The sequence below is a fragment of the Siphateles boraxobius genome, unplaced genomic scaffold (genome assembly GCF_051911475.1).
Source record: "Siphateles boraxobius isolate OS27281-9 unplaced genomic scaffold, OSU_SipBor_1 41, whole genome shotgun sequence".
Lineage (NCBI taxonomy): Eukaryota > Metazoa > Chordata > Actinopteri > Cypriniformes > Leuciscidae > Siphateles > Siphateles boraxobius.
In genome coordinates, this window is record NW_027509042.1 from 6,386,569 (window position 1) to 6,411,615 (window position 25,047).

Consider the following 25,047-nt stretch of genomic DNA (forward strand, 5'->3'; position numbering starts at 1 on the left):
AAGCAAGGATTTCTTGGCCCATTATTCCATTTGGGCTTGTTCTAAATTACATAAATTGCATTCTCCAAACAATTATTTAAAATAAACATCAATGTATAATGCACACTTAGCTTGAAATGGAGTTGTTATTTCAGGAGTCGAATGGACCATTGGTCTGCGGAAACATCTTTTGTCAGCTGTCTGGATCAGTTTGATCATTAGTATTCACGGATGTAAGTATGATGCCGCTGTAAAGATGCACACAGTTCTGCTGTATTGTGCAGTCCTGTGCCACTTCATTTCAAACACTTACGCAGTGTTTAAGAAAATGGTGAGCAAATTCTTTCATCAGTCTGCTGCACAGCACTTACTATGCAACAATACTTGTCTTAATCAGAGTCTTTGTTTTATTTTGAGCCAAAATATCTAAACTTCCTTAACACTATAAATTAAGTTAAATATGGTACTACCACCTGTCTGGATCGCAGTATGAACATGGAAATTGTATGCAGATATAGGCTCTTCATAATAAGCTGTTGTAAGCTTTCATGCACAATTTTCTGCTAATTTAGATTAGCAAGTCCACGAGTATCTGAGAATGGTTTTATGATTCTGAAAAACATATGTGTGTGCAAAATTTGCCATTATAACACCACCTGTCCTGTAGAAGAAGCACAAAAACCTAGCACAGAAACTTAAACATTTGTAACCCAAGTGAATCTCCTGCAGCTGACTACTAGTGAAGAATTTGTAACTTTTTTCCACCATACTGAGATGTATAGTGTTGGCAGGAAGCAAAACTAAAAAAAGAGTGGTCACACCAAAACATTTTCACATTAATTGCTTTTCGAGCAAAGCAATATACAGCAAAGCTAATTTTGCATGTACCCGTGAACACAACCTCAGCACAATCTCTATCATTGTTTGCATCTCTCCTTCCTTGCAACTTATACTCAATGTGGATTGTAAGGCAAGTTTGCCCTGTTTACACCTGGTATTAAGATGCGTTTTGGTCGATTGGATCACAAGTAGACAAGGGAGAGACATATCCGTTTATTTATACCTATAAATAATTCATTTATTTATACCATTTACCTATATTTGAATCCATTTCTTTTGGCCACTTTCAACCACTTCTGTCCTGATTTCTTCAAGTGGAGGGTCTATGGGCGGGTAAATGTTTATGCTTTTTTCCATATGGTGCATTATCCTGCTGGAAATAGCCATCAGAGGATGGGTACATTGTGGCCATAAAGGGATGGACATGGTCAGAAACAATGCTCAGGTAGGCCGTGGCATTTAAACGATGCCCAATTGGCACTAAGGGGCCTAAAGTGTGCCAAGAAAACATCCCCCACACCATTACACCACCACCACCAGCCTGCACAGTGGTAGCAAGGCATGATGGATCCATGTTCTCATTCGGTTTACGGCAAATTCTAACTCTACCATCTGAATGTCTCAACAGAAATCGAGACTCATTAGACCAGGCAACATTTTTCCAGTCTTCAACTGTCCAATTTTGGTGAGCTCTTGCAAATTGTAGCCTCTTTTTCCTATTTGTAGTGGAGATGAGTGGTACCCGGTTGGGTCTTCTGCTGTTGTAGCCCATCTGCCTCAAGGTTGTGCATGTTGTGGCTTCACAAATGCTTTGCTGCATACCTCGGTTGTAACGAGTGGTTATTTCAGTCAAAGTTGCTCTTCTATCAGCTTGAATCAGTCGGCCCATTCTCCTCTGACCTCTAGCATCAACAAGGCATTTTCGCCCACAGGACTGCCGCATACTGGATGTTTTTCCCTTTTCACACCATTCTTTGTAAACCCTAGAAATGATTGTGCGTGAAAATCCCAGTAACTGAGCAGATTGTGAAATACTCAGACCGGCCCGTCTGGCTCCAACAACCATGCCACGCTCAAAATTGCTTAAATCACCTTTCTTTCCCATTCTGACATTCAGTTTGGAGTTCAGGAGATTGTCTTGACCAGGACCACACCCCTAAATGCATTGAAGCAACTGCCATGTGATTGGTTGATTAGATCAGTGTTTCCCAAACTTTTTTCAGTCGAGGCACCCTTTGGAAATTTAGAAAAATTTGTGGCACCCTACACTAGTGTTGTCACGATACTACTTTGATACTATACCTTGAAATGTATTGATTTTCAATACCACAGGGAATAACTGCCTTATATAGGCCTACTGTCATATAGATATTTTTTAATATTATCAATTTTTTTGTCCATCCATTTAAAGTCTAGGAAATCATTAATTTCTTCTTATTTTGTTATAATTGCACAAGATAGCTTGTTTTTAATATATTTTATAATGTAATAATTTCACAGTTAATCTCCAAATTAATGTATAAACAACATAAAGACAGTATATTTTAAATAATTGTTTAATGGCATCTTTTTTATGAATGAAGCCCAGTATCACTGAACCAATACTGCTACTGATGTCAGGAAATACACAGAAATTGAATAAAGTTATCAAACACTTTACAGTCTTCACTGCATAAATAATAAATTAAATATAGATGAATCCTTATTAAAGCTACAAGCGTTCTTTAGTCAAGAGCAGTGAGTAATTTGCTCTGTTACCTGTTCTTTGATTCTGTTGTCACTGCTGCACTTGTTTATCTCACACGCGTCCCATCTTCTCACAACTCTAATTTAAGATTTTAACTAATTTAAGACTGCTCTCATGAGGATACTCAACAAAACGGACATTTTGGCATAACTGTGTGTTATTATTCGTTCAAGCACGAAAGAGAAGTCGATTCTGGCACGCGATGCGCGTCGTCCTGTGTCAGCAGGACATTCACAGACAGCGCGTTCTCTTTTGTCTTTTCGCGGTTGCATGATTTAAAAGCATTTGCATGAATAAGAACGTGATTATATAATGTAAGGCTAGCCAAAGGATGACCTAAAAAAACGGATGCTGCGTTAATTGTGTTTAAATATTTTTTAACGCGTAAAACTGAAAAACATTAATCGCACGCGTTACCGTTGACAGCAGCACGAACATAACCGATGTGTTTGTGAATATGCGGCAAGACGGACGTTGTGACAATGTTTCGTGTGTATTTGACCGTAAGCGCAACAAGCCATGAAAAAGAGGCAGCTTTATGTGTGGACGCTGGGAATGAAGCACGAGAATGAAATCATGCGGAACCCCCGCAATTCAACGAACGCAGAAAACTTATGATTTGCATTTTTTATTATAAATTTGTGTGCATTATTTGTTGTTATTAGACGCTTCCCACGATGCGAGATTGATGATACATTTATTTTATTTTTTTTACACATTTTTGAATTTTAAAATGTTTAATGGAGTTTTTACACGGCACCCCTGCTCTCGCCAGAAGGCACCCCAGGGTGCCGCGGGACCCCGTTTGGGAAACGCTGGATTAGATAATTGCATTAATGAGAAATTGAACAGGTGTTCGTAATAATACTTTAGGTGAGTGTATATATATATATGGTTCCCACTATAGGGCTGTTTCTAAAACAATGATGAGACACAAGACGCCCGTGTTTGTATTCAAAGTGTTGAAGGATGTCTCATAGGGGCGATTCATGGGATTTGGATTAGGGATGCTAACCGATGACCGTTTGACCGATGGTTGACCGTCTCAACGTTAACCGATCAAAGTTGTCGGTAGTCGGTTAAAAAAAAAAAAGTGATCTCTAAATTAGGCTATTATAGACAGTGGACTAAACGCTACTACAGTTAGCCATCTCATTCCAAGATATTTTTGTGTGAAGTGAACAAATACCTCACACTCAATTTTTCATAACTCGCCTGTTTGTACTTAATAAACCAATAAAAATATTTGGCGCGAGGTCACAGCGTTTGGGTTTGCGCGCTCACAAGGTTTGCGAAAAGTAAACAGGCTAAACAGGCTACAGGCTAAAACACTGGAGGTTAGAGCCAGGGCAGACGACAGGATGAAGCGTGCAAAGAAAAGTAGTGTGTGGGACCATTTCACCAAAAAGAATGACACAGTAAGTTGCAACTTGTGTGATACAGTGCTTAAATACAGTAGTAATACTGTAGAAATACATTACATCTACATTTCAGTGGTAACAGATAAGGTTATGATGATCATCATCGTTCTTTATTATTGTTAGGACTAACGTTACCTCAAACTAAAGCGGAGTCTCTTCGGAGCTGTCATTTTCTTAAATGACACGCTGCAATGTTTCAAATGAGCTTCTAACGCTAGACTAACGACTTTATTTTCAACGCGATCACCTTGTACCCAAACCATTTCGAAACTAAGGAGCCATTTGTCCTCCGATTACATACAAGCTCCTCGGCGCCGCATTTGCGGGACTCATGTTTCGCGCTGTAGGGGATTTTAAAAAAGTAACGTGAGTGGACGCGCGGCGCCGGGGCAGTGTGTGTGTGTGTGTGAGCGGGAGACAGAGAGAGATGCGACAGAGTTGCGAAATTGCAGGCGCGGCTCGAAATGGCTGTTTTTCAAATAGCGTTGGATATTTTAAACTAATTGGTTAACCGGTTTCAACCGGCTAATGAGGCTCGGTGGTCGGTCAAGAAAATTTTTAGTTTTCGCCATCCCTAATTTGGATTGCCAAGCTTTAATAAAGAAATTTGAGGTTCTTTGGTTCCCAACAAAACCTCCCTCAGGCGTGGGGGAGGAGACATCAAATGTCTTAAATAGTTGCATGGGAGCGTTGATCAAAAAGACCTATCTTTCATCCAGAAGAGATGACTGATAAATGCAGAGGTGATGCAGATTCCATCTATTATCACCATCCAACCTAAATGTTGTGTACAGATTATAAAGGTGGGCTTGTAAATCCCTACAAAGAGCAAGATATGAGTCATCAAAAATGTGCCCTTGAGTTGTAAGTGTAACGGTTGGCATAAAAGCTAAAGAATGACTTGCAATGTAAAACAAACATTTAAACAGACTGTTGAAGAAAAGTTTTTTTTTCTCCGTATATGTAAATGTGCTATTAATATTTAGATTTTTAGACCTAAGACAAAAAGCCTGAAGCCTCTCAGCAAAATATTACCTGAATTATTTTTGAAAGGGCATAAATAATTACCCTTCTTCTTTGATTGCTTGAGGGATTTTTGAGGTCCGAAATCCAAAACTAATGTATGCAACATCTAAAGCAGTCATTCAGTCCTTTGAATCAATTAGAGCAGCTATCTCCATGCTGAATATTTTAATTCATTCGTCGGAAGTTAATGGATTGCTTTTATACAGTAAGTGCATTCAGAGACTGGCACTCCTTGAGTAACACGCACACCACAACCATTTCTATAGACCGCTCACATTGTGTCTGAATCAAAAGCACTTTGTATCAAGATTTATTTTTTTTACCGTTGTTGAGGTTAAGACTACAGCAGTTTCCACAAAACCCTTTGAGAAAAAATTCACTAGTTCGAAACCACAAACAAGAGACTTAAGTGAGACAAAAGACTCTGGAGGTTTTTCTGGCAAATGGGGAGAGTCAAAGCCATTATTCCCAGTGAGAGCATGAGCCCTCAGAGCAGGACATCTTGTGTCTTTAAAGCCCTGGAGCAGCGAGAGGTACGGAAGGTTATGAGCATGCTACTCTGTCACGGCCACCATCTCTGCCACCTTTCAGCCCCCGACAAACTCTCTGAGATGCCTCCCTTAATTGCAAAGGATTTCTCAAACGGCGGCCGGCTCTATAGCCATCGGGGATGTGTTTAGAATCTAGGATGAGGAGTTTGTGTTCGTAACTGTCGGATTTGTAGGATTTTGTGTTTAAAGGGTTTTGTTTCGCTTTGTTTTTTTGTTTTTTTTTAACATTATTTTTTATGATGCCAATCAATTGAATCATTTGTATCAATATTCTGTGAGAAAATGACCCAAATGAAGAAAAAATGTTTTATTCATTTTTAATTATTTAAACTTATTTTTATGTATTTATTTATTTATTTGATCTCTATGAATTATTTTTAATTGGGATCAAAATGCATTAAGTATGCAGTGAATTTAATTTAATTGAAAAAATGCCCCATATGAAGATAAAATCTAAATATGTTATTAATTTTAAATTGTATTTATTATATTATATTGTTTTATTGGTAATTATTATTATTTTATTTATTGATTAATTAAATAAATTGTATTTTATTTTCTGCAATTTTTATGTTCTAATACAAGTTCTACGTTTTAAAAACATTTCAGTGTTGTCACAGTACTTAGTGTTTGAATTATTTTATAAAAATATATTAAATAAAACAATGTTTTTCAGCAAATCAGTGAATGTTAATAAATAATGTTAACAAGTTGTACAGTAGCGTATGTGAATGTGCTCAGATGAGGAGTTAACTTGTAACTTGTCACATTTGAAGGATTTTGTGTGCACACAAACGGCATGAATGAGTGTGTTCGTCCGCCAGAGAGAGTGCTAATGCGTTTGTTGTGTGTGTGTGTTTGCGTACGAAGAGCATTAAGAAGTGTGTGGGCTAGCCATCCTCCCCCAGTGTGAAAGATTTACAATGGATTTTTTTTTCACGGCGGAAGTCGAACATCTCCCCCCCACCCACAAATAGTTATGCTTGTGGTGAACAATTACACAAGCAAAACCTGCCTCTTTAATTTAGGGTTTTCAAGATGCAAAGGGACTGTCGAGGATGTTAAATTGCCTTTGGCTTTCTGTTTAAGGCAAAGCTGAAGTTCTGGTGATTAGAAACCCTAGAAGAATGGGACAGACATTTCTTTACTAACATTAGCTTCTGGAAAAAAAAGAGAAAAGACACTCTGGCTTTGTTTAGATAAGAAAAGGTTTGCAAATGTAGGAAGAGATGGGTTTGTCTTGGGCGAACATGCAAAGAGAATTGAGTAAAAGAGGAAACCAGCCTTTTGAAATTTCAAACAGCAGTAAAATACTGCACTAAGCGGCATTAACCTGAAAGAAATCCTATTGTATGGAGTAATGATTGTTCTTTCAGTTTTTGCAGTTTTTTGAAATACTGTAAAAGTACTGTAAACGCTGGCATTAACTCAAAATGACAATGGCACAGGCTTTATTCTAAAGAGTGTACCCTGCAATCTGCCAACCTGACATCTGACAGCTATCTCTCCGGTTTGTTCTGGCAGGGTCATAATTGAAACAGCTCCTTTGCAATTAAGACCTTACAAAAAAACAAAAAAACATGCTGAGCAACTCCAGCTCTAATGAATATACAGCTGTCTGGCATGATTATATGAGCGCTGAGAGATAATTAATCTTGCTTGCTGTCTCCCTGTCTATTATTCCACCCTCGTGTGTTACCAGACCTCTTTCATTTATCCGTTGCATGAAGAGCAAGATATGGGACTTGGATAACTGAACATGTGAGATGACAACTCGTGGCATATTGTATATTTGATTATTTTCTTCCCCTTTCTATTCAAATACTATTATTTAACAAACCCTGTAGAAATTATTTCAAATACAACCTTTTACACATACAACTGTATAGTACTGCAAGAAGCCAACTGGTTGCCACTCCTTTTTATTTTATTTTATTATTTAACTTTAAAATTATATATATATATATATATATATATATATATATATATATATATATATTAAAGGTATTGTAGGTAGAAATCCACAAAAATACTTTTAGTCAAAATTTGTTTAAACTGTCTTTATATATCAATGCATAATTAAAATGTAAGTACTCTGGAAAAGAAATTATAAAAATCGAGTGTCTGTAGTCCTCTTAGGACTACAATAAACACAGCTCATTATTCCATTAACTCCCACTCCCTCCCTACTCGGCTCCTTCCAAAGCCATGCCCCCAAAACAAATGAACGCGCGATCCCGGCCATTCGCTCAGCTGGAAGAGTCGGACGTATTTACCAGCTTTACCAGATGTAGTGACATCATGTCAGAATCACAAGTAATAAAATAACTAACTTTATCAGTATGAATATAAACAATTAACATGGCTGTTAGTACTCACTATCCAGCTCGCATAACGATACTTGTAAAGTTTAAAATATTTTACTAGCTCGTAACGGAATCAAACTCAATATAAGGCAAAGCTATAAATAGCTTCATTGATACACGTTTGCCGTTACTATCAGTTACACTGTGATGAAGGTGAATTTGTAAGATTCATAACATAAGATTGTTTACAGATAAACTGAATTACATACACTCAAACACCTTCTCACAACTGCATTGCAGACCCAAGATAATATAACACACACACACACAACATATATTGTATAGCACATACAGATACAACATAAAGACATATGTAAACATATGTAGAGCATATAACATCAAACCAAACGTGAAAAAACGGAGTAGGTAGAGTTCACGGTGAAAATAGGAACACAGTTTAGGCAGAGGGTAAAGCTAGGTATAAAAATAGATCCCCTAAACTTTTTAACCTAAAGTTAGATTCGGCGAAATTAAATAAAACAGCTTTCGACTGCAGATAGGCCTATTGCTTATTTATCGTCTAAACCCTGGCTCACTAACAGTAACGTTATACTAGTCGACACCAAAGTTACACTGTCATAGCTAAGCCAGTACCGTTAGTTATGCTACGTAACGTTAGGTAGCTAATATTAGGTAGTTAGGTGTGCTAGTGATACATGCTTCATGAAAAAATAAATGCCATCAAAATGAAAACAGCAAGATTACCTGTCCAGCAGAAATAAAGCCATCATGGAGTCACTTTTCAGCCCCTTGAGATCACTCAGTAGTAGCCGACGCTGGAAAGCCACGCCGACTCTCTTATGATTTCTTTATTTATCCAAAGACTTTTTGTTCATAGCCTTTTCAAATACTGTCTTCCTTTTTTTAACTCGTTTGACTTCGCTGCCTCTATATGCAGGTAACGTTACTGAGAATTGTGACTGTTCTTTCTCTGCCATAATTGTTTGTTATTACTAGCTTCCGTTCCTTTTCAAACGGGTGCGTGCATTTGGGCTCCTCCTGTATCAGCAGAGGTGGTATCCATGGTAGCGAGGGAGAGTGACAGTCGCCCCAGCCAATCATTTCTTTCGTCCCGAATGGTATAATGAGCTGTGTTTATTACAGTCCTGAGAGAACTACAGACACTCGATTTTTATAATTTATTTTCCAGAGTACTTACATTTTAATTATGCATTGATATATAAAGACAGTTTGAAAAAAATTGGAAAAAAGTATTTTTGGGGATTTCTACCTTCAATACCTTTAACTTTGTTTTAAATTGGGATGCCAATATATTTTTTTAAGTAAGCAGTACTGTAAGAAGCCAACTGGTTGCCCCTCCTTTTTATTTTATTATTTAATTTAAGTACAATCAACTTTGATGTCTAAGTAATTTCAACTTAAATTACATTAAAATGACTTAAAAATGAGTTAGATCTTGAATAACATTAAAAAAAGTTGAAAATTGCATAACTTATTTTGGTGAGTTAAAGCAATGTAAAAACATATGTTGTCATAACTTATTGATCATATAATTTTTCACAGTGTGGTGAGGGAATTTATATTTTCTAATTGTATTAAATTTTATTTAAAATTATTTATGTATTCATTCTATTTTATTTTCTGCAATTATGTATCTAGTAATATGTGTACTGTAAGCATTTTATGCATTGCTTTTAATTGCTATTATGAAAAAAAAAAAAATATATATATATATATATATATATATATATATATATATATATGCCTTTCTGTGAATCACAAAATTAATATTCATGATCCAATCTGTGCCTGAATATACATTTTCATATTATATCATAATTGTCACAACGTTTTAGGCCTAATTATGAAACATTTATGACAAAAATGCTAGAATGATGCTTCTTTACATATTCTAATGATATCTCAAATTAGTGTATCCATAGCAACTAGGCATTTCAAATTGTCATACTTGTGAAGAGAGCTTGATGAGATTTATAATGTGCCTTTTTCAGATCATTCTTACATCCCTGTAATGGTTTTATAGCTCCAAATAGAAGTCTTACTACAATTCCATATGTGCCAATTATCTATATGATAGGATGATAGAACTCTGAGCTGCTACCTTAATGGAAATGTTTTGGCAACTTTTTGGCATAATTACATCCTATGTGCTTAAGAACCAGGTTTTGTCATTGAACAAGAAATTACTTACTGTTTGTTCTCAACCATTTGCATTCATTTATGTAGGAGCATTCACTTTTAATGTACATTTTCATTGTTTCTTCTTTCTTTTTTTACCTTCATGCAACTGAAACAAAACATTTTCTGAATGCATTCTGAACAATTTCTGTTGTTGTTGCTGGCAAGCTGATTAATTTGATGTGTAAAGATTTACCCTTGATACAACTATTACACCACTGTACACAATGCTTGTTAAAGAAGCAATGCGCTCTACATTATTATATTTTAAATTGTCTTTCTCAGTTGGTAAATATTACAAGTATGTTCCTCTTGTCCTCAAAAGCTGTTTGCTTAATACTTCAGTTAACTTGTAAATATTTCATAAAATAAGACACATTTGTGTTTGGCTCAGAACTAAAATGCAATCTTGAGGAAGGAACAGTTTAAATAGTTTGATTGCATCACATTAGAACTACTATTATTGTATTTTAGTGAAGGAAATATTACTTTGTCATATATATATATATATATATATATATATATATATATATATGACAATTTAATAAAGAAATAGTAAAATACATAAAATAATACACATATATATGTATTATTTTATGTATTTTACTATTTCTTTATTAAATTCAGAGATTCACTTCACAGAGTCTTGCCTCAAGCTCACAGCTGGTTTAACAGAGAGATTGTGAGGTGGCAAGTTACTCAGTATAGAAAGCATCAAGCTGTGCAACATCAGCCGCTTCCAGTGCTCTCCTAGACTAGAGTAAGGGTGACAATTCAGTCAAAATCTAATGACACTTTAGTCGATGTTCATGCAAACGTTTTCTTTCATCTGTCAGATCAAGAGCGGATCGGAAAAGACTCGTCCTATGAGCAAGAAGGAAAGGTGATGTTCGTGATTGACGCAGTGTACGCAATGGCGCACGCCCTCCACAACATGCACAAAGACCTGTGCCCTGGCAAGGTGGGACTCTGCTCCAAAATGGACCCTGTTGATGGAACCCTCCTGCTGAAGTACATCCGCACTGTCAAGATTTCAGGTAAACGGTTTACCTTCTGCATTACCGCTCTTCTGTTTGTCCTTCCACAGACCTACCAGCACAGAGCAAACATCTGTTTATGGGTGCTTAAGAAAGGGGATTTTTGCATAATTATCCCTCTGACGGTGAATTAAAGTTTCTTTATCGCAGCACAACAATTTTAAAACGACTCTCTCACAGGAAACGTTTTTGAAAGCTGTCCAAAATCCTCTTTCTAAAGCCCCACCCTGGTTATAAATTGTCAACAATTGGTTTTACAAAGATTAGCTGCTGTAATGGATTAGAGCTGTGAGAAACAACTGAAGCCCTCAGGAGGACCGACTGCTCCCCAGAAAAGTATTTTGATATGTGCTTAGCGTACCCAAGCCAAGGTTCCTTCAGAGCCATGTATGTGTTAATTAAAGCAGTTTGCAGTGGGCTCACAACACCCTTTGGACATGTTCTTCCTGGACTATCAATGGCAGTATGACTAATTAATTTACTGAGTATTCACAATTACTCATAGGACCATGATGATGTGGCCTACAGTTCTGAAGTGTAACCGGCTAATAGAATATGACTTTCGGGGGTCATTTAAAAAAAAAAATCAACTGGGTCAACTGTTATGCAAATTGATCTGTCACATGCTTCTCTGACGAAGTGCCCTTCAATCATTAGTGCATTTGATTGAATGATTCTCTACTGAGCTTTTTACTGAGTCAATATCATCTGCTTTTGAATAGGCCATAATGTTTTTCCAGCAGAAAACATGCAGATCTAATTGAATTAATGAAGTGCCTGACAATTACCGCAGTAGTTGGATGTTAGCTCTATGTAAACACTTGATTGGGGAGTTCTTCGGGAACCAGTTAAGAACTGATGTTTTAATGAATTATACTCAGTGGTCGAACGGAGCCGGTAATCGGTAATGGCAATTTTGTGCTGTTCACATTTATTCAGGTCAGTTGTTTTCAAGGTCTGGTAGCTTTAGCTTATTATGTCCATTTTTACATAAAGCAATGGTCTGACTGACATGTTGAACAACCAAGCACACTTTGGTTGTCTCTGTGTGAGTAATAGACAGTGCATCAAAAGTGATGGTTCTTTATAAGATTGCATTTTTATAACAATGTCTGTTAAAAGTTTTTACTTTCACTTTTGTTTAATGCATCCTGGCTGAATAGAAGTATTAATTTATTTTAAAAAAATTCTTATTGACACCAAACTTTTGAATGGTAATGTTGTAGCGACAATGAGAATGAACCAAACACAATTGAAGCTTTTAGGTGACTGTTCATACATAATCCCACAAAGAGTCTTCACATTCCAGAATCAAATCACCAGACCCAGAGCCATAGGCTCCAGAGAATCTGCAACCGGAAGGACCTTTTATTGTTTAACTAAAGGAAGAACGTTGTCAATGTTTTATAATTTGGCAAAACAGATCTGTTCAGAAATGGTGAAACAAGAGGCCCTAACAAGGTCACCTGACCCTGATGAACCTGACACCTGATGAAAGTGTATCGTGTTTCCTATCATTATGCTCATATATAATTAATTCAGAAGGTGGCTTGATTGAAATCTGTGTAAAAATGTTTATGTTCTTAAAATGGAGATTATGTCTAAACTGAATCCTCTGTTCGAGCTGATGAGTAAGCAGACCACAGATAACACATGATTCACGATGAGAGAAAGGGGCGGAGGGAGGGGGGGGGGGGGGGTAGAGAAGACCCCCTTCTTAAATAACCATATAGTATCTTATTGTCCGAACTCCAAATTCCTCCAGGAGGCGGGACAAAACACTTGAGTTTAAAACCTTAGACCCGAACAGGACCTTAGTAGAATAATGCGCTAGAAGAATAGAAAAGAAGTCGGCTCTCTCTCGAAAAAGGTCTCGGCAGAAAAACAAGTCGGGTGGAGCAGACGATGGTTATAGTAATCATGTAGACGCGTAGAGACAAAGAACCCAAATTAAGATCAGAAGAACGGGTTCAACAGCTTCAATCAAGCCATCATCATCTATTCTCGTCTCAATTTTCTTTCTTTCCAAAGTTTTTCTTTATTTTCTCGTTAAAAGTCTCGGTTCTAAGTTAAGTTTTGTTGCAAAGTTTCGTTTTAACGTTTCAACTGCAAAACCAGCTTCCAACTTCAAAGACTTTCATTCATCCGCGCCAACACACCACGTGACTGGCTGTCCAAGATCTATCCAGGCACACGAGAAGATCAGCCAAACGAACAGACCCGGAAACCCCCTTTACTACGAAAAAGGAATCCCCAAAAGCCTCCAGACTCTTAGCTGAACTGGTGTATATTGATAAAATTGCATAACCCGCCTAAGAAACGATAGAAGGGTTAAATTAATGATTGATGGTTCGTTCAGGTCATGTCTTATAAGTGCATATAGAAACTTGGGATTTCACCATCTCACTCTTAAAACTCCTTTCTTTCCTCACTCTCTTTCTTTCTGCAACTTGTATGAACGAATGTGTGCGTGTGTTTATGTTAGATATTAGTTTTATGTTCTAGGATAATCAATAAAGTCTTGTTTATATTTTAAAGATAATTGTCTTGTCTTATGTGCTCACGGATTTATTGTCTTGAACTGCTATCTAAAGCTACCTATGCTTTTACCCTTGAATTATTTCTAAATTTAGCTGTTAGCTGGGAATTAGTCTTTCTTGGCCAGGAAGATACTATATTTCCTAGAATGAATAATTGTTTATGCTTTCCGTTCATTGGATGAACTGAAAAAATGATCATACTATTGATTCTGCTACAGTAAATTCTGAAAATAATTAAACTATTTATTATTGATCATAATCCGTTATGAATAATAATTAGTTATATTTATATGGGCGTATAAACTCTACAATGTGTATATAAATATTAGTGGCTCTTTTAAGAAAAATAAACTATTCTATTTTAATAACAATGAGGTAAAACTGTTTGCAGTCCCTCATGTAAATAAACATTTTAGCTACATGACCTCCAAAAGTTGATGATCATGTTCACAACCTGATGGTCATGTTTTCCAGGATGAATATTTTATATTCTTATATTTTATAATAGCTTAGGTGGAGTTCACGCTCAATTTCATATTTCATTGTTATATATAAATACACTGAAAAAAACAACAACAAAAAAACTAGAAAATGCATATTGTCCAATTTACTTGTGATCTATGCAACAAAATTGTTTCTCTGCTAAACTTGATTTGTTTGCTTTCGAATAAAGTAATTCTCTAAAATGTGCAGGCTACTTGATTAAATTATTTAGGGCGAATACCAACCAAGTACAAAATGTAGTTTCTAGCAGCTTTGCTTGGGTCTTAATGAGAGTAAAAATATTTAAATTAAGTGTTATTTTATGGGTTTTTGTGCAAGATGAGGGGGACACTTGATAAATAGTGTTTAATGTGCAGTTATGTTAGAATTATGCTAATGTTATTCTTGAGTTGAAAGAGGCTCTACAAGCACTTCTATGTATCTTAGACTTATAACCCTATTTACAGCAAATCAACAGCTTTTGTATTACTCAGTATCATCCTATTACTGTTAATGAACAGATATGTTGATAATTATGAGTGTTCAGAATGCAACCAGTTTGCAACACTTCTCCTGCCAGTTCAGAAGTGGCCATGGCAGACGTTAACAGCAGCTGAGCTGGCAGAGATTGTTTTGCTATATAACCATGGGCTTGATGAGAGGGACAGTTTTGCTTTTGAAACAGCTTTGGCTACACACAGCAGGTCTCAAATCTCACAAAACTGTCTAGTAACTCGGCATTGCTTGTTTCCAGTGCTACTGTCCACACATAACCCTGTCCTGCTCTCTTGAAACGACTTTGAGTGAGGTTAGTTAGAGACTTCAATAGCCTGAGATTAAACGAGGCGGCCCCATCACTCTTCTGTCCATGCAGTCTTCACTCTCGTCCAGAATGGTTTCTTCTTTGTAAGTCTACTGAGTGTGATGGCCTTTAAACTGCTGGCTTTGCTCCCAAAGCTCAAATTGCAGGGTTTCCTCCACATTGTCTTTTTTAACTACATAAATTACTGCCAAAATGGGCTTTAGAGTCCTGCTGATGGATGGTAGAAAATGACAAAACACTTTATTTTCAGTTTCATTAACAGGGAAGTTTGTTTTTAATTTACTTTGAGTATTGGATATAATTATTTTCTACAGATTTTTTTATATTAAAGGTAGGGTAGGCAATTTCGGACAGGCTAGCAATAGCAAGCTAGCTTTGAAAGCATACGATCCCACCCTCCATTCAGAACACTCTCCAAAGTTGCCACGAACGCGCACAGGAGAGTTTACAAAGCGACAAGAGACAGCGTTATATTACCTAACATTACAATATTATACTATATTACATAACATTACAATAATAATGAACATAAACAACTTACAGAGCTCTTACTTGCAACAACTGACTGCTGCAGATTCATTTCGCTGTCTGTCTGTCTGTCTGTCAGTCATGGTTGGAAAAGGATCTCTTGGCTATAAGCCTTCTCTCTGGAGGTGGAAGTCCATCTTTGTTTCTCCCTGATCCCATTGTTTGAAGTACTGCACAATGTCTCATCAAATGAACCTCAGATGAAACCTCAACTCAACCCTTTGATGCCGTGGAGTACACTCACGGCTCTAATAAGGATATATGTCTTGGGACAGTTCACTGTTTAGTGCCATCTTCCTGGTAGAGTCAGAGCCCAGTACTGCATGATAAAAATCGTAAAATAATGCAAGTTTTGCTCTGTTTGTTCAATAACTCGATTTTTCTCATACTACTATTAAGTTGCCGCCTGGGCAGTAATTAATGCCACCAATACCAGTAAATTGACTAGCGCAAACCTTAGTAAATCCCCTTGCATGATTAATTTAAATACTCTCCTCCCATACATTTTGCATCTAAAAGGGAAACACCTACACATGCATATTCAATAAGGTCAGCCACAAACATAACCGTGTCCACACCTTTTCAGCACAAATTTTTCACTGCATGTCTTTAGTAAGTCCTGACAGTAGTTTTTTTAACGCCAAAAGAGGGTTTGCACTGCCGCAAACTTAGTAAACCTGGCCTTTAGTGCTTACTGTGGGAATGTCAGTCATTTCATGTGCATTCTCTTGTTTTGATGAATATTTTGTCCTTAAATTCTCATAATCCGTTACATATGTTTGCATTATATGGTGTGCTGCACCGCCACCAAGCATGGCTGTAAAAAATCGTAATTCCCTAATCCAGAGCGGTTGACTCATCAGAGTTTGAAATAAGCCTCTCGCAGCTTCCAAGCCTGCACAAAGAATGGATATTCATCAACAGAAATTCACCATTGCTGATAATCACCTTTAGATTTCAGTGAGAATTTCATGTGGATTGTGCCTCAGAATAACTATAACCCAAACACGAGTGGTGAAAACACAGTTTCTTGTGCTATTGTTTGGTAGATTCGGCTGCACAGGGTCCAGGGAATTAAGTTGGACACGGTCAGGTGCTTGGAATACAGATAGCTTAACCAAAACTTTAAAGCCTGAGACAGCAGGGTTTCCACAGAATAAGGCACCTTATCTAAAATGCATCATGGAATGCAGCACCATTGTTATCCTGTCCTCCTCGCCTGCCTCCTTCCATAAGCTATTGCTCTGGCAAAATAGAAATTGCATTCAATGTACTTGAGGTTAGATATCTGCAAAGGGAATTTCAGCTTGTGTATAAGGAGCTAAATAAATATGCCCATGCATTTTATACAAAGCAGTGGTAATGCAAGGTGTTTTTTTCTTTCTGTTTTGGGTTTAAATTAGGTATTTTATTTCTCCTTTAGATACAGTGCTTATTGTTATATTATAAATAAGTGGTTTTGAAAAGCTCATGGCTTTTCAATATAGTGTAAAATATAGCATTAAAAGCCTCTAAATCTATGAATTTTGCAAAAGTTGTATTACATTGACTGTAAGCACATTTAAAGCAGCTTAAACATATTGCAGTTTCCAGCTCACCATCAATCTCAGCTGAATTTCGTTCACTGATTATGGACACTGACCTGGATACAGTATGTCCATACATGAGCGGTTGCTCATTAATGTGAAGGTATATGGTGTTGGAACACTTTTTGCATGTCTTTAATCATATTTCCCTGCTCACATCTTCAGGCATAGCTGGCAATCCAGTGCAGTTCAATGAGAACGGAGATGCCCCAGGACGTTACGATATTTACCAGTACCAGATAAAGAACAAAACAGCTGAATACAAAATCATCGGCCACTGGACTGACCAACTTTACCTAAACGTAAGCGAATTCAATATTACAAAAAAAATGCCCCCCCCCCCCCCCCCCCCTGTTTATTCACTCTCATGCCGTTCCAAACCCGTATTGTGTTATTATATTCTCCCGTGGAACATAAAAGTACACAATTTTTCTGAATCTTTATCAGTTGTTGCCATACAGCAACAATAAACAGTGACAATAGCTTTTTCTAGCTCCAAACAGGGTAAAACATGCACTTTAAAAGATTGAATAGCTTTGTGTGAAAGACAGATTAAAATAACGCTATTATGCTTTCAAGGTCACATAAACTGATTACCCCTAACTAACTGCAAGTTGGTAAAACTAATCTTAAGTCCTAACACAGTCTTAACATAGAGGCTAAGTTTATGCTCCAGGATTTAAAAATGGCACATCAAAATGTACGCACGTGAGAACAAATAACACTTTACTGTCAGTGATGTTAGTATTAGTATAATAATTATTAAATAAAGACTTAAATTTCTACCTCTTCCTCAAACATGGCTTCAGAATATAGTGCAATTTTTGTTGTTGTTGAGATTTACAACAACTGATCACTTTAAACTGTTGTTTTATGTCTGCATAGTAAAAGCTGCACAGTAATTCCTCACAAAATTGTTCTTTATTGTTCCACGGAAAGAAAAAAACACACCATATGGGGTTGGAAAGACACAAGGATGAGCAAACAATGATAGAGTTCTCACTTTTTGGTGAACTTGACGCACACATCGCTTATGAATAAGGATTGAAGTATAGCTTTGAGGAATACAGTTTAAAATTGCTCCTTTGAGATCCCCAAGAATTAATTTAATGAGTCAATGGATGAGGAAATGAAAAGACTCATATGAGATGTTAAACATTGTTTCTTGTCTCTAGCTGAGATGAATGGTAAATAGTGTTTGTTTTTGTGATTTAGATACGGACGATGCAGTGGCCAGGTGGAGGGAAGCAGGTGCCGACTTCCATCTGCAGTCTGCCCTGCAAACCCGGGTGGCGCAAGAAGATAGTTAAGGGCATTTCCTGCTGCTGGCACTGCGAGCGCTGCGATGGTTACCAGTATCAGGCCGACCTCTACTCCTGCAAGATGTGCCGCTTTGATTTAAGACCAAACAAGAATCACACAGGCTGCCAGCCCATCCCGATTGTAAAGCTGGAATGGAGCTCACCATGGGCCGTTATACCGGTCCTGATCGCTATTTTTGGCATCATGGCCACCCTTTTTGTGGTGGTCACCTTCATTCGCTACAATGACACGCCAATTGTAAAGGCATCCGGACGTGAGCTCAGCTATGTCCTCCTTACGGGAATCTTTTTGTGTTACGCTACCACATTCTTGATGATCTCAACCCCAGATGTAGGGATCTGTTCACTGCGGCGAATTTTCCTGGGGCTCGGAATGAGTATCAGCTATGCGGCGCTGCTCACCAAAACAAATCGGATTTATCGGATTTTTGAGCAGGGAAAAATGACGGTCAGTGCGCCACGCTTTATAAGCCCAGCTTCGCAGTTGGTAATCACGTTCAGTTTGATTTCCGTTCAGCTGCTAGGGGTATGCATCTGGTTCGCAGTGGACCCTTCTCAAGCTCTCATTGACTATGAGGACCAGCGCACGGTAAATCCAGAGATGGCACGTGGAGTTCTAAAGTGTGACATATCAGACTTATCGCTCATCTGCCTCCTGGGATACAGCATGTTGCTGATGGTGACCTGCACCGTGTACGCCATCAAGACGAGAGGTGTGCCCGAGACCTTCAACGAGGCCAAGCCCATCGGCTTCACCATGTACACCACCTGCATCATCTGGCTCGCTTTCATCCCCATTTTTTTCGGGACATCGCAGTCGACTGAAAAGGTAAGAGTAGACGTGTGAGTGCAACTCCTCAAGACCTTAAGCGTTTTAAAGTAATGACAGAATTCACCGCCTCAGCTTCCCACAAAACATGCCATTCAGCACGGTCCATTTTCAGCAAAAAACAGACCAGCAGGAACAAATTGACTATGTTCATTTGGGCTTTAGATCAAGCAGAGCGGTAAAACAGACAGTTTATTTCAAAGAGAAATTGAGAATCACGAGGTTTTGCGCTACAGCGAAGAATTCACGTGGTTGCCTTCGAATATTGAAAAAGACATGTGCGGCTGGGAAAAACAAAGGCACTCTCTTTTGCCCATCCAGCACTGCTCTCAAAGATAAAAGAGACTTTGAAAATAGCAAGGAGATTGAGCGTCAGCTTTTTGTAGATGATGTAATCAATTGACAAGCACCAACTGACTTAGAATACCAAACATAAAAGGCTCTGCTCTTCGTTTTGAGGCCGAATTAAACATGCAACTACCCTGGCATTGGCTGCATTACTCGTTTCAATTAGAAAACCTGGGACCTTCAGTTTCTGAAGCTTAAGATAAGGGCTTTCTCCTTTTTCAATTTAAGTTTTATTTAATTAGTGTCTCCCTTAGCAAAGCCTTGAACAAGCAATTTCAGCAATATGAGTATTGTTATACTTGTTGGTAGGGAGCCATTATTGCTTTAAACTCAGTTTCCCACTGTGCCTTTTTAACCGCTGTTTGAATGACTCATTCAGATATAAGATTGTATGAACTGACTTTGGTAATTGCATGCTGCCGTAGACTAGTGCATGCCTACACCAATCAAAAATAAACAAATAACTATCTTCAAATAACTTACGTCATGTTCAGAAAAAAACATGACGTAACCCTGTATAGCATGGTCTCTCTTCCTTTCTCTTTTTCCCAGCATCTGCTTTTTTATCTGCACCGTAAAAGGTTTTAGTGTGAATTTACAGTATTCCTGGCAACTAACTGACTTACTTTCATAGTCATTTTTACTTTTCTGTAAAATGTTCTTTGAGCGCAGTCTTTGACCCATATAGCAATTAGTGTTGATCATTTGAGTGATCGGAATGCATTCTGTCTCAAATGTATTTTGGAGTGCATTTAGAGTTTTTACAGTCGGATGGCTATGATGAGTTAAAAAAAAAAACACGAAGGAATTAAGTTATCAAATAAAAAATGTGTCATATTCCTTTGAGCACTTGAATGATGGCTCGCTTAAATATTTCAACTTAGTTTTATGTCGAATGATAGCAATTCAGTGTGCTATTGATGCTGTTTAAATGGGTTTGACATTCTAATTGCTAACATTTCAGTTGGTATTTGAGCAAATGAGCAAAAAATCTACTATAGACCTGATCTGCATATCATTCCAGTATTGCTGGTGTTCATTTTCCCAGCATGACTAAATTAAACAGTTGCATTTTTTTTCATACTTTGAATTCAGTGACATTCTGAATCATGTAAAATGCTGGTAATTTTTGACAGTGTTATTCACTCAAAGCCTACCAGTCCTCTCATGGTGTAATCAGAGTTTGACGATGAATTTGCTCTGTACATCCCAGGACTGAAGTAAAAGTTTTAACAATTAGTTTCGCATTGAAAATAAAGCATACTTCATATGACACAATCCCACCACTGTGTGTTCAACAAACAGTGTTTTCAGAGGGGAATTAACATATCAAAACAAGAGCACCTCACAATCATCCAGGCTGGCAAGCACAATAAAGCCTGGCGAGTCAGAGATGACATGTCTTTTTAGAGCAATTAAATGCCTCACTTCCTCCTGGCCTGTGATTTACCTTATCTCTCTGCCTGTGCACTTGTCACACGATTTCTGCCAGACGCCTCATCAGCATGCCGGCTCCATCAGTTGTTTGTCATCTTATGTCAAAGTGAATAATGAATGTCTTTCGAAGGCTTTCTGGAGCATTTGAATGTGGGCAGCTGGTCTGGTCCCTGCTGAATTTGATCAGCCTGTCAAATGATTAATCGCGAGGTCATCTTATTGTGGTTTAACCAAAAGATTTTTTAAATGAGCTAGTCTGGCAGGTATGTCTTATTGTGGTCTAAGGGCTTTAGTATGCTTCCTACCTGGATTTTAGAAGGATCCAGATGGATTTTTGATTGCTTTGTTGGGTAAATTTGAAAGCATGCCCGAAATCCGATCATTGAAAAAAGCCTGTATTAAAAAAAAAAAAAACTGTTCAGTCTAAAAGAGAATCATGATCATTTTTTGCATTTAAAAACAAACGTGTGGATTATAATAGATAAAACAAATCAATAAAATGAATGCAGTTAAGCAGCTGTTTCTATCCAAATATATACAGTTCTGGAAAAACTGTAACACTTTGAAAAAATTCTGTCATTACTCGGAACACGACTGTCAAAAAAAAAAAAAAAGTCACCATAAAGGTATTGTATAAGTGGCCTTTATTATGCATCATTATTCCAAGCATCATGAAGTCACACAGTAGTGTTTCCTTTGTTTGAGGAATAGAAATCTATTTTGATCTGTTTCTGTTCTAATTTTCTGTATTTCGTTTCTATGGTTTAATAATATTTTTTTTTTAAATTTATTTTTCAAAAAGCATGTCTAAGTAGAAGGTGAAATTCTTTGGAACAAACTTTTATGTTGGATTGACAAACTCTTGTCGAAACATTATATAAGCTTCCAAGCATTTTTTATCATGTTGCAAGCATGTCTTAGCATGTGCCAAACATTATTTTATATTTTTGTAGCATGTTTGTAATATGTTTTAATACATTGCTAGCATGAATTAACAAATTGTTTACATGAATTATCACATTGGTATCTTGTTTTAGCACGTTGTTAGCATGAGTTGCTAGGACATTGCTAACATGTTTTAGCACAGCATGAATTTTCAAACTGATAGCCTTTTAGTACATTAACATGTTTTAACACATTGTTAGCATGTTTAGCACGTTACTATCATTTTTTAACACGTTGTTAGCATGTTTTAGTTGCTAGCATGATTTAGCACGTTGCTAACATGTCCTTAACTAGTTGCTAGGCTTTGTTTGTGATAGTAGATATAGTGGATGTAACTCTAATAGAGTTATTGTATAAAAGTTTTGACCCCCTCATTGAAAGTCTATGAGGCTTTTCGTAGTTTTGATCGTCTGTATAACGAAAATCAAGTCTGATCAGTTAGTTTACTTTGCATCATAATGATATATTTAAAACCCTCCTCTCCACAAATGGCATTTTGATGGCACAGCTTTTCAGGAGATAATATGGGCATGAAGTTTTTGCATTTTATTCGTCTGGGACAATACACCTTAATTCTTCAAATTCAAAACTTGAGTATGCCAGATTTTGCAAAGATGACTCATTTTGATCAGATGTTGTAAGCTAAATTTAGAAGCTTTCCTTGCTTGATGTTATCACATCCCTTCTAATGTTGGTTTTGAAGAAGCTTGATAATATCTTAAGTCTAGTTTCTCGCCTTACATGGACCTGCTATTTGTATGCATCTGCAACCTCCAAAACTGGAAGCTATCATTAGAGTGCCACCATGTCGTCAGGGTTCACTTGCAGGGGCTTTCCTCCTTTGTGTTGCTGACAGAGTAATCACTGTCTCTTTCTGAGCGAGGTCAACATCTCTTATTTACATACATGTGTGTGTCAACTTGTGTGGCAGGTGTGGTAGAGGGGGGCCCTGACCCCTGTTAAATGTCAGTTTCTTTGACATTCCCGTTATTGAACTCCTTCAGTCTGTCATTCATTTGCTGTCACCTAAATTAGCACCTTGTACAGACAGATCCATGAGAGCTTTTTTCTGAAATATTAAACAGCTTCTCACCGATAGAATTTAATGCAAGTTTTACACTGTAAGCCTGCTATCTGCTATGAATTAAAATAAAGGAAGATGCATTCATTAGTATTAAAGTGTGAATAAAAAAAATAAAAAAAAGTAATAATGTATTATGGCCAATGCTCAAAGCATAAACATGTACATTTACAGTATTTCCAGCCAGTCAAGCATTGCTTAGCCAAAGAGGTACTCCTGGTCCCAAACTCACGCCATTGGTTGAGACAGATGTTTATAGGCTGGGTAGTTCGATTAAGCACAGCATTATTTTGAAAGAATCACCGAGCCACAGTGTTTACACCCCTCAGGAAAATCAACCCCACGAATGACTTACTTATAGTTAGTTGTCTCTGCGCATTAACATAGAATAAATTAGATTAACATAGTGACATATAGAATTAATTCATTATGACGTTCAGGGATGGCCTGGATACATGATAGATGAAGTCCTAAATTTTCATGTGGAGCATTCTAATTTCCACTCCATCAAGCTTTGCTTTGATTGCATAAGATACTGGAACAGGGATGGGCAACGTCAGTTCTGGAGTGCCACTGTCCTGCAGATTTTAGCTCCAACCCCAATCAAACACACCTGAACAAGCGAATCAATGTCTTCAGGCCAGAGATGGGCTGGGTTAGAAATCGGCCCTATACCCTCATTCACTATTCCCTACATTATTCCACTAATATAATTCACTTGAGGGAGTGAATGAAAACAAGTGAGCGAATTCGGACACTGAGGCTGTTTCCGAAGTCACCCCCTACACCCTGAAATAGGGAACTGTTTGAGGGGACAGCCATTTGTAATGGTGTCCGAAACCATAGTAGACGTTATTGAGTGCACTCATTCAATCCCACAATCTACTGCAATAATGAGTGTACAATCGATATACACTCAATGGCTTCAGAATACCCATAATGCACTGTGATGGTCAAGCCAAATTAATTCCTGCAACTCGCCTGAAGATGGCGGCCGCAGCTGAATCATCAATCCATCCATTTTTCAAACAGCTGGTCAAATATGTGGCTACAGCATAATATCATTGCAGGTGTACATTCTTTTTAACTTGATTATTAAATTGTTTAATTAAAGTCTATATATGCTAGTTTCCATCTTCAAGATACATCTTTTCATTACTACTGGAGCTGCCAGTTTGCACTTTCAAATGATTATAGCAAGCACAAACAATGCAAAAGCAGCAGCCTTTCCAGCACTCAGTGTTCAAATTCACTCACTCGGTTTTCATTCCTACAAGTGGACTAGTGTAGGGAATAGTGAATGAGGGTATAAGGGGTGATTTGGACACTGGGTGAGTCTGCCGAATGGTCAGCCGCTTTTTTAGTTTGTGCTTGCTTATAATTATGATTATAATTCAATAAATATTTGAAACTTAGCAAACTGGCAGCTCCAGTAGTAAGATGAAAAGATTTATCTTGAACTCTGTCATGGAAACTATGTATAAAACTTAATTAAACAATTTAATAATCAATCAAAGCAATTTATACGTGTATGATATTACGCTGTAGCCACATTGAGCCCGAGATTGGGAAAATGGATGGATGAATGATTCAGGTCCAGGCGCCATCTTCTGGTCAGATGTGGGAATTCATTCGGCTTGCGACTCTCAAAGTGCATTATGGGTATTCTCTAGCCATTGAATGTACATCGTTTGTACACTCATTATTGCGGTGCATTGTGGGATTGATTGAGTGCACTCGATAACTTCCACTATGGTTTCTGACATCACCTACAAATGTCTGTCCCCTCAAATAGTGCCCCATATTAAAAGTAACACCAGGTAACTTTTGCTCTCGGGGTCCCCCTACAGTTGGGAAACAGTATTGTCCTCTACTACTGTCGTAAACTCTGTCATCGTGCATTTGTTGACAACCATGATAGCCCTGAACACTGTAGGAGGAGGTCACATGCAGTTGTTCTGCTTGCGTCTCGTGTGAAATGTCTTCATCGCAGGTACA

At 37.5% G+C, this 25,047-nt stretch overlaps 1 protein-coding gene across 2 annotated transcripts in view; it reads left to right on the forward strand.

The window, feature by feature from the left end:
- Positions 1–25,047, forward strand: part of grm4 (glutamate receptor, metabotropic 4) — a 181,625-nt gene that overhangs the window by 136,743 nt on the left and 19,835 nt on the right. For both annotated transcript variants that reach the window (XM_077198025.1, XM_077198026.1), the window contains exons 7-9: positions 10,927–11,127; positions 17,253–17,389; positions 18,303–19,238. In XM_077198025.1, the coding sequence (XP_077054140.1) occupies positions 10,927–11,127; positions 17,253–17,389; positions 18,303–19,238 (1,274 nt within the window). The remainder of the gene's footprint in view (positions 1–10,926; positions 11,128–17,252; positions 17,390–18,302; positions 19,239–25,047) is intronic.